This window comes from Pinus tabuliformis, chromosome 9 (assembly GCF_031772625.1).
Source record: "Pinus tabuliformis cultivar Carrire ecotype Pingquan chromosome 9, CPIR1, whole genome shotgun sequence".
Classification (NCBI taxonomy): Eukaryota; Viridiplantae; Streptophyta; class Pinopsida; order Pinales; family Pinaceae; genus Pinus; species Pinus tabuliformis.
The window spans coordinates 842,663,712-842,674,288 of NC_142307.1; the positions used below are offsets into that span (position 1 = coordinate 842,663,712).

The window sequence follows — 10,577 nt, forward strand, 5'->3', positions numbered from 1 at the left end:
TCTTCGCGACTGTGCATTGATTACCGCCAGTTGAATAAAGTGACGATAAAGAATCAATACCCTTTGCCTAGGATAGATGACTTATTTGATCAAATGAGAGGGGCAACGATGTTTTCAAAAATATATCTGAGGTCGGGATATCATCAGTTGAGAATCAAAGAAGAAGATATTTCGAAGACAACCTTTAAAACAAGATTTGGGCATTATGAATTTGTAGTCTTACCTTTTGGACTGACAAATGCCCCGGGTGTTTTCATGAGTTTGATGAATGGAATATTTCGGGATTACTTAGACAAGTTTGTACAAGTCTTTATCGATGACATTTTGATCTATTCAAAGAACCCAGAAGAGCATGATGAACACTTGAGGATAGTTCTACAATGTCTTAGAGAAAACCAATTGTACGGGAAGTTGTCAAAGTGTTCCTTTTACCAAACCAAGATTCATTATCTTGGACACATTATCTCTGGGGAGGGTATTGCAGTAGACCCAGTAAAGATCAAGGCCATCATGGAATGGCCAGCACCAACCAATGTTCATGAAATACGAAGTTTCATGGGCATGGCAGGGTACTATCGTAGATTTGTCGAAGGGTTTTCAAAAATAGCAAACCCCATTACTGAGCTCCAAAGAAAGAACAAGAAATTCATCTGGACTGAAAAATGTGAAGAGGCATTCCAAAGGTTAAAGGTGTTATTAACGACAGCACCAATTTTGAAGGTGCTGGATATGGAACAAGAATTTTTGGTTTGCACTAATGCCTCCAAGGAAGGACTGGGTTGTGTGTTGATGCAAGAAGGAAGAGTAATAGCCTATGCATCAAGGAAACTCAGAACCCACGAAGAAAACTACGCAACCCATGATGTAGAAATGGCAGCGATTGTTTATGCACTAAAGATTTGGAGACACTACCTTCTAGGAAGGAAGTTTGATCTTAGGACTGACCATTGTGGGTTACAACACATATTCACTCAAGATCACTTAAATGCAAGGCAAAGACGATGGTCTGAGCTAATTAGTGAATATGATTTCGATATCACTTACATCAAAGGAATAGTAAATAGGGTGGCTGATGCTTTAAGTAGGAGGCCGCGGATATTTTCAGTCATTCCCTTGAAGACAAATTTGAGGGAGAAACTGCTCGAATTACAAATTAAAGACGCCTGGTATCAGGAGGTTAGAAAAAGTTTGAGGGAGGATGAAATGAGGGTCCCAAAATATGAGGATTACTCCCTTGATAATGATGGGCTACTACGATTTCGAGGAAGGATATATGTACCACCAAATGAAGATATTCTCCAATTAATCTTAAATGAAGCACATCGCGCTGTATACATGGCACACCCTGGTGTTAAGAAAATGAGTGTGGATCTAAAGCCACTTTTCTTTTGGAAAGGGATGAAGAAGGACATCGTGAACTTGGTAGCTAAATTCTTAGAGTGTCAGCGAGTAAAAGCTGAGCACAGGCATCCGGCGGGCTTATTGCAGCCCCATGAGATACCAAAATCTAAATGGGAAGTTATATCAATGGACTTCATTGTGGCACTACCAATGACCTCAAGAAGACATGATTCCATATTTGTGGTAGTGGACACGTTGACCAAAACGCCCATTTCATACCAGTTAAGACTACATATAAGGCACCAGAAATTGCGAGGGTTTTTATTAATGAGATTATGAGATTGCATGGAGTGCCTAGAAAGATCATATCCGATAGGGGAGCAGTGTTTACTGGAATATTTTGGACCAGTTTCCAAGAAGCTTTGGGAACCCAGTTGAACTTTAGCACTGCTTATCACCCGGAAACAGATGGGCAGTCCGAGAGGACAAACCAAATCCTTGAAGACATGCTTCGGATGTATGTGATGGACCAACAAAAGAGATGGGAGGAGTTTTTACCACTCGTAGAATTTGCTTACAATAATAGTTATCAGAGTTCCATAAAGATGGCGCCATTTGAGTTCTTATATGGAAGACCTTGTAGAACACCTCTCAGTTGGGACCGACTAGAGGACCGAGTATTAATAGGACCTGAAGTGGTGCAAGAGATGGAAGAAAAAATGACCATGTTTAGGAGGAGGCTAAAGGAAGCGCAAGATCGAAAAAAGAGCTATGCTGATGCTCATCAAGTAGACCGAAGTTATGAAGTGGGGGATAGGGTGTTCCTGAGAGTAAGGCCCCAAAAAATCTCTATAAAATTTGGAAAAGGAGAAAAATTGTCTCCATGGTTTGTGGGACCTTTTTAAATCTTAGAAAGGAAAGGGCTAGTGGCATATAGGCTTGCCTTACCTCCATCTTTAGCACGTATGCATGATATGTTTCATGTGTCTGTTTTACGTCATTATATTTCAGATCCTTCGCATATTATTGATTTTGGTCATTTGCAGGTTTCGGACGAGGGAGCAGTGATGACTGAACCAGTTTGCATACTGGACCAGAGAAATTTTCCGCTTAGACGACGGTTGGTGGACCAGGTCAAGGTCCAGTGGGACAATTATAGTCCTAGTTCAACTACTTGGGAGGACGCCGAGGAGATGCGTCACCATTTTCCTTACCTATTCCAGTGACTTCGAGACGAAGTCTATTATTAAGAGGGGGTGTATGTAGTTCCCGCCCTAGATTGACTGACAGTGATATGACACAAACATTTATTTAGCCATAAGGCCCACACTTTATTCTTTGAGGACCTCAGGTTGAGGATCCGGGCACTTGACACTATTATTAGTAATTGAGATATTCATGGTTGTGATGTTTTTGAATACTTTCCATTGATATTATGATAGCATGAATGGTTATGTATCTTATTTATTGGTGTTCTGATGATTGCAACATTAAATAGTTTATGTATCTTATCTATTGGTGTTCTGATGATTGCAACATTAAATAGTTAAGTTTGGTCTCTAGTTGAATTTATGATGATGAGGGTAGTAAAGAATATGTATGCTCTCTACTAAAAGCATGATGATGATAAATTTGATGGATAGGTATATTTCTAATTGCTGTTACGACGTTGATAGATTAATAAATATGTATTTTTCCATTGATGTTTAATGATGATAGCCATGATGGATGTGTACCTACTTCCTTTAGTTCAGGCTTACAATGGACAATAATGTGAATGACTAGGAATTGTCAATGATGCTATTATGACAATGACTAACATTGAGAAACCTTGTTACTGATGATTATTGAGTATGGCAGGAAACCATCAGAGGCACTTGCATACGACGAGTTGATGACACCTGGTTTGATGAAAATTTCATATTATTTTATATTTGAAAGTCTAAGTCGAGCTTGAAATCTGCCATATATGTTTAACTATATTCTGATGATATGTTAATGGTTGCAGGCACAGATTAGTTGCTTGACCGAATGACTCACATATGGGTGATGGGGTTGTACAAGTGGATGGAACTACATGGGAGGGGTGGGACAGAGTCCCTGATCTCACCCTCTAGCACTCCCGCCGTGACTTGGGTTGGAAGGGTTGAAACACCTTCGCCTTGAAGATCACGATGCCATGAGGGCAGGTCCCAAAGTTGGTCGCTCATGAGGACTTTACCGGGGGGGCGTGCATCAAGGCAGATTCCTTGATCCCCGACACCATTAGTCTCACTATAGCAGGCAACGTAAGAGATGATAGTAGTCTATGACGTTGCACTATACTTTCCCCTCGTAGTCACTGGATGCTTGAAGGGCAAGTGGTGTGGCACCCTTGGAACTTCAGGGGAATTTCTTGAAGGGCACGACCAACTTGGCACCCTTGGCATCACAAATAAACTATTAGGTGTGGCACCCTTGGAGTTTCTAGGGAAGTTCTTGAAGGGCACAACCAAACTGGCACCCTTGACATCACAAATAAACTATTAGGTGTGGCACCCTTGGAACTTCTAGGGAAATTCTTGAAGGGCACAACCAAACTTGGCACCCTTGGAATCTTTAAAAATAAATAATAATAAATAAATATAAGCAAGGAATGAAGACTAGGTAAATTTACATCAAGGGTAAATGATGATTGGAAACCAATGTAATTAAATCAAAAATAAAACTTGGAATAAGCAGGATCATAGGAAGAATTAAAATAGAGTACCTTAAAAACTCTACCCTTCCCATGTTGGAAAGTACTAGGAAGATTATGCGGTCTAATTAGGAAAAAGGGGAAAGACAAACATAATTGTAAGGATAAAGATTAATCCTAAACTAATTTAAACCTAATTAAGAAAAGAGGAAGGTGAATTAAAATGAGAATAATAAATTAAATTTAGAGAAATGTAGAGAAGCTCCATGTGTCAACAACCAACATGAGAATACCCATCTAAGAGATAACCTGAGTTAAATTAGGGAGTAGATTGAGGATAAAATCTTGGCTCATTAATTGACTTCAAGTAATGAACACAAATTAAGGAATAAAAGGGGGGAATAAAGAGACAACTAGGAGAAGAAATAGGAATCTTGTTGAGGTGAGGAAAATATTAGTTTTAAATAAAAAGTTAAGTAAATAATTTTGGGTGACCCTTGATGAGAGAGTGACACACAGATAGGTGAATAATCAAACTTTTGAATTATAAAAAAAAAATATAATTATGCATGACATGCCAAGTGTCATCTAGGAGGACTCTTATAAAACAAGGGGCAAGCCATAGAAGAAAGGACTTTTTGGAACCCTATTGTTGGATGGATGAGATGATGTCAGAGTAATGATTACGAAGCTATAGTGAGTTTGGTGAGGTAGAGGATTTTAGAGAGGGGACTCTGGGGCCAAGGTGTGCTCTCCTCTACCAGCTAGTACTTTCCTCCATTGTACAACCCCATTGCAGCTCGGGGGTCCGCGGGGAAGAAGAGTACCCAAGGAGTAGGCTGGGAGGTTAACCGGTGGGTCTTCGCATTCGGATCAAGTGCGTCAACATTCACTCGCGGAGGTGACCAGCTACAAGGGAATACCAGCAACAGCAGAGCAAGTGGAGTCTCGACTTCTGGTGAACGGTACATATGTATTTCATTACTATTGATCTTAGTTAAAAGTATGAAAATGTTATGATATGTTTCTTGAAATGAAATCCTAATGTATTTCCCTTCTAGTTGCATTTTGCTGTGAAAAAAATAAAAATAAAAAAATATGTATATAGTCTGGAACTAGTCCTTACACTTGGTATCAGAGCTATGTTGAACCCTTGAGACCTATGGGCCTATGCATGCATGACTAGTTTTGTTAGATACGATTTGGAGCTCAGCAGTAGTATACGAGGCCAGCTTAGATTCGCATATGAAACTGTACAATTTTTTTTTTCAAACTCGATAGTCTTTTATTCTCGTTTCTTGTTTCTTTCCTTCGCTTCGTTGCTTGAGGTTTTGGTTCTTTTTTTTTGTTTTCACGCCAATCAATTCTAAATCAAGCGCACCTTCAATCTCTGATAGTTGAATGGTAGGTCGGGCGGTTTGTTGCCTTTCCCTATTCACCACGAGTAGCAGAATTACAGACCTATAAGCCTAGACCTTCAGTACCACAGGGATGCCTGCAGAGGTATTATATAAAATCCACCATAGATATGCCTCCTGCAGGAGCCCCGAGATTGAATCCCATAGTGTCACACGAACCTTACGCCTACGGTTACCCTGCAGACCCTTACTATATGGTTCTGCCTCCGGCTCCATAGCTGCATATTAAGCGGCGACACCGCCTTAAGTTAGTTGCTTACGCTGTCACTCTGGTTATCTGTCTTGGCCTGCTGCTCGGCGGGGCGTTCTACTTCTTCTAGCCCTCTCAACTGGAAATTCAAGTCTTCCACATGTAATTCAATGATATGAATTTCCAGACAATCCCTAACCCTGGCTCCGACGTGCCGTACCTGTTCATGAATACAAGCATGGCCATGTTTCTCTAGATCAAGAATGCAGATTTCTTCAACGTGTGGTATGACTTTGTGGATGTAGGGATAGGGTGTCAGGGGCAGATAATTGGGGTTTTTAAATCGGAAGGTGGTCGCTTGGCATCCCGGCACACTATCCATGTGAATTACATGCTTGAGCTCGATGGAACCGAAGTATCGAATGATGTTGTGAATTTTTTTTGGAGGATCTTTCCCACAAGGAGCTGCCTTTGGGTACTGTTGCGGAATTCAATGGCGGGATTCAACTTTGATTTGCCAAAATTTCGCTAAGGGTAGGGTTTATTTCAATTTCAAATTTTCTTTAAACTTATTGAATCTTCAAAAACTGTTTAAACTTATTGAATCTTCATAAACTGCAAGACAATTTCAATTAACAAAAAAAAACCATGTAGATATTGTCGACAATGTGAAGGTGTTAATCGATCAATTATTTGAATCTTTCAATACTCGGCTCCTTAGGGGATTTTTTTTTTTTACATGCTCTACGAAAGAAAGGAAAATTGAATCAAAATGCATATACTCAGAAAAAAAAAAAAAAAAAAAAAAAAAAAAAAAAAAAAAAAAAAAAAAAAAAAAAAAAAAAAAAAAAAAAAAAAAAGTTTACATGCTTTGTGAAAATTAAATTCGAAACAAAATGCAGAGGCCCTGTACATTGTACCAACGATTGATAAGCCCAAAAAAAATAAAAAAATAAAAAACACCAATAAGCATAATAGGTTTGCGTCCATATTTGTCTGCCGCAATCCCCCAAAGTATAGAAGTCAAAAATCGCCCAAACATGAAGGATGATCCTATATAGCCTGCATAGTATCCAATACCTTCTATCTCAGCGATGTGGAAATCCCGTGCCATGAAATAAAGAAATGGAAACATGCAAGATATCGGAAGGGTTAGCGGGACATTCTTCGAGTCCCTGACGTCATAAGAGTGTGTCCTTTTACGCGATATGCCACTTGTCGCTACTAAGATTACGGATCTTTTGAAAGGTCCGCTGCGGCTGAAAACTCATAAGGTGAGCATCTGCTCAACGCGCCTCTTTTACAACTCATGAAAATTCCAAGTTATTTCACATCGCTGTCTCGGTAAAACAAAGTTTAATTGCAGAGTACGAGCAATCCGACAAGGGTTAATTCCTTTAAAGGATAACCTTTTCGCATCTCTTTGAGCTGCTCCACCTTGCAGCCGGAGCAGTTTTCGTGATACATCACGGACTTCCTTAACAGTGGCTCGCACTGATCACTGCGACTAGCCATTTCTTCCTCTGATATTCTTGAAATGTTGGCTGGAGCTAATTTGTATTTTATCTGTCAGTGTTTTAGTTTTCGAAAGCATTCTTTGCTATGCCGTCTTCGAATAACTTTGCCTTGATAGCATGAGAGAAGTCATTAAGTGTCTTGTTATATTTTTGGATTTGACTTAGTTTTTGATAGAACTATTCTTCAGATTCTTTCAGCTGTTTGTTTGATTTGATTGCCTCAATATTCAGAAAAACTAAACTTGATTGATATTCCTGGAGGTCTTTGATCTGTAAAAGCAGTTGATTTATTTTATTGTCCTTCTTAGCTGTAATGCTAGAAATCATTTTTTTGATGCTTCGTGTAGTTGTGCACACTCCTGTTTCAGGCACTTTTCAAGCTCTTGAAGCTAATCCTGATGCCGTGGTTGTAGAAGATTAGTTTGCTGTTGATATTCCTTTTCCTTGAGAGATTCCTGTTGTTGTAGTTTGGCTTCAAGAGAATCAATTTTCTCTTTTTGCTTTTGATGGTATCTGAATCTTTAATAGACCATCTATTTGCATGCACATAGGCACCAATCGAGTCTGCTATTTTCATCAGCGAATTCTTCTTGATTTAGTTTTGAAACATCCCAATTCTTTACTTGTTTTTTTGGGGATTATTGTTATAAATTTGATTTTTAATTAACTCTATTTAATTTTCTTTCAAACTTCACAATCGTAAATAATAAAGAGAATAACTAAGTATTGAAAATGAATTTCCAGATCTCAACCGTAGAGTTTAACCTTTCTTAATAAGAAGACTGTGTTATTTAGATTTAGTGATAACAGCTGTTCGAACCGGAGTAAACCAAAAGTAGAGGTAGGATATTATGTTGAGATTTTTTTTTAATAAATAGAAGATTCCAGTTAAGCTATTATAGGAAAATTAATGTGATGCCCTTACCAGAGACTTTTCATTAAAACTCAATGTATTTTAGTGGAGTCTAAAGCCATGATTCAAGATTTAGATTATAAACCCATTTTACGAGCTGAATAAAGATAGAGTCTTTATTATTGATTACAATATAAGTGGAGTCTTTATGGTTGCTTACAGTGGACACCGCAGACCTTGAAAAATTCCAACGTGTCATGTATATCATGATCTGGACTTTTAGAAAATGACAGATAACTGAGACCTTGAACACCTCGATCACTACGTTTTCCTAACGGGTCAAGGAATCCGGAAAGTTAACCAAAATATGCAACATGATATCTTGTCTGCTCATTGCAGAAGTTACCAGTACATCTTCATAATACTAGTTAAAAATAAAAATAAAAATTTAAAATTAAGTGAGCTTAATGGCAAGGGAATCAAATAAAAAAAAATTAGTTAGTTAAATGGCAAAGAAATTTCTTCTCAAAAAAAAAAAAAAAAAATATATATATATATATATATATATATAAAAGTAAATAAAGTTGGCTTGAGTTTTATGTAATAGTTAAAATGATTGGAAAGACGGTTTTATATCAGTATTATTTAAATTTATAAAGGCAAGTTGTGATAATGAAGATTAGAAAGGTAAATATGTTAGGAGTGATAATGAAGTTTTCTTCATGGAGTATTTATCAAGATTCGGGAAGTTTGAGAATTTTAATTTAGCATTTCTCAAATTTTCCGTATCTCATTAATAAATTTTAGTTTATTTTATTTTTGATTGGTTTTTACTTTATAAGAAAAAATCGTATTAAACTGTGGCAGGTGAACCATGGTTAGGAGAGGTACCAGAAGGAGTGGGGCAGCTAAAGGGCACAACATGGCGCCACCACAATAGCCAACTCCTACCACCCCACCTAATGAGGGGGAAAACATCTCCACACAAGAGCAGATACTAGCGGGAGAAGTGTTGAACTTAATGAGATCATTCCAACACATGTCTGAGGCATTAATAAACCGTTTGGAACGGGAGCATGGAGGACCAATCATACAAAATGAAACACCCCAAAGCACCACCAGAAATGATGTACGTCGAGACTTGGAAAAGGTAAAATTTCCAGAGTTTTGGGGTTCCACTGATGGTCAATCTGCAAAGGCATGGTTGGAAAACATGGCTATGTGTTTTACCCTTAGAGATTACACCTCAAACATGAAGGCCAAGATGGGTATATTCCAGCTAAAGGGAAACACACTGCTTTGGTGGAAGACATTATTAACCCAATTGGGGATGGATATATCAGAAGTAACTTGGGAGCTATTTGAAGAAAAATTTAGAGAGCGTTACCTGTCAGAAGAGTTCCTTGAGAGACAACTAAATGAATTCAATTCATTAAAGCAAGGGAGTTGCTCCCTACCAGAGTATGAGGCACGTTTCATGGAATTACTTCGTTATGCCCCTCACCTAAACACAGAGAAGCTCAAGGTGAACAAATTTGTGTATGGATTAAATGTTGGCATTCGTAACAAGGTTAGAATCTTAATGCCTCGCACCTTACACGAGGCAGTTCAGCGGCAATCATTGCAGAGGAGGAGATCATGAGCAGTGCACATAGTAAGTCATCAAGGCCCACAGAATCAGGAGTACCAGGTAGAAACAATATGAAACGTGGAAATTTACAAGGGGGTCCTATGCTAAATCATCAAAGGCAGTCAGGAAGAAATCAAAGAACACCGTATAGGCATCCAGCTCAGCATTCGCGCAGGGTACCGCAACAAACTCGTCAACCACAACCGCACCAGCCTATGCGACAGCACCAAGTCACACCACCTCAGCACCGATCTTCCTTCCAGCAAAGTTCTAGACCAACTCACAGTTTAGTTGGTAGTAGGAGCCATGCCCCTAGGAAGGGGTGTTGGAATTGTGGGGGTCCTCACTACAAGAGGGATTGCCCTCAAAAGACAGGTAATATCAACTCAACTAAGAATGCAGCTACAGTGGGGGATCTGGGGAAGGCTCATCGCATCCATGCAGCGGTGAACAATCGCCAGGTCGAACACCAGTCCACTGTGTTAGAAACCTCAGGTAATATTGATGGTATGAGTTTTGTCATTTTAATAGATCCAGGGGCTACTGATTCATTTATTTCTATAAATGCATTAGCAAAGATTAAACATAAAGCAATTCCACAATATGAATTTAAACATGTAGAAATGGCATGTGGTATGAAAAGAACTGTAGGAAAAATGGTAAAGGATTGTGAGGTGGACCTGGGTGTATGTAAGACCAAGATATCCCTGTATTCGACAATTGTAGGAGTTTATGACGTAGTTATAGGAATGGATTGGTTGGAGCGGCATGAGGCACTCCTAGACTGCAAGGACAAGATTCTACATTTCACGGATGATGATGGCCAACAAAAATCATTAAGGGGAAAGAACCGAGGGGTGTCCTTGAGGTTCATCTCCTCCTTGCAACTAATGAAATTTAGGCGAAAGGGGTGTCAATTGTTCTCAGTGGTCACTCTAAACGAAAAGAGTG

The 10,577-nt window shown here is 38.9% G+C and overlaps 1 protein-coding gene and 1 pseudogene across 1 annotated transcript; both read left to right on the forward strand.

Annotated features, from left to right (window-relative positions):
• Positions 1-5,546: 5,546 nt before the first annotated feature.
• On the forward strand, positions 5,547-6,139 carry LOC149151414 (uncharacterized; annotated as a pseudogene).
• Positions 6,140-9,035: 2,896 nt separating this feature from the next.
• Positions 9,036-9,638, forward strand: LOC149151415 (uncharacterized). Its single transcript, XM_089443148.1, has one exon. The coding sequence runs from the start codon at positions 9,036-9,038 to the stop codon at positions 9,636-9,638; it is 603 nt and encodes a 200-aa protein (XP_089299274.1).
• The last annotated feature ends 939 nt before the right edge of the window (positions 9,639-10,577 follow it).

Excerpts from the sequence above, each read along its gene's own strand:
- LOC149151415 (XM_089443148.1), top strand. The coding sequence starts at position 9,036 with ATGTCTGAGGCATTAATAAACCGTTTGGAACGGGAGCATGGAGGACCA.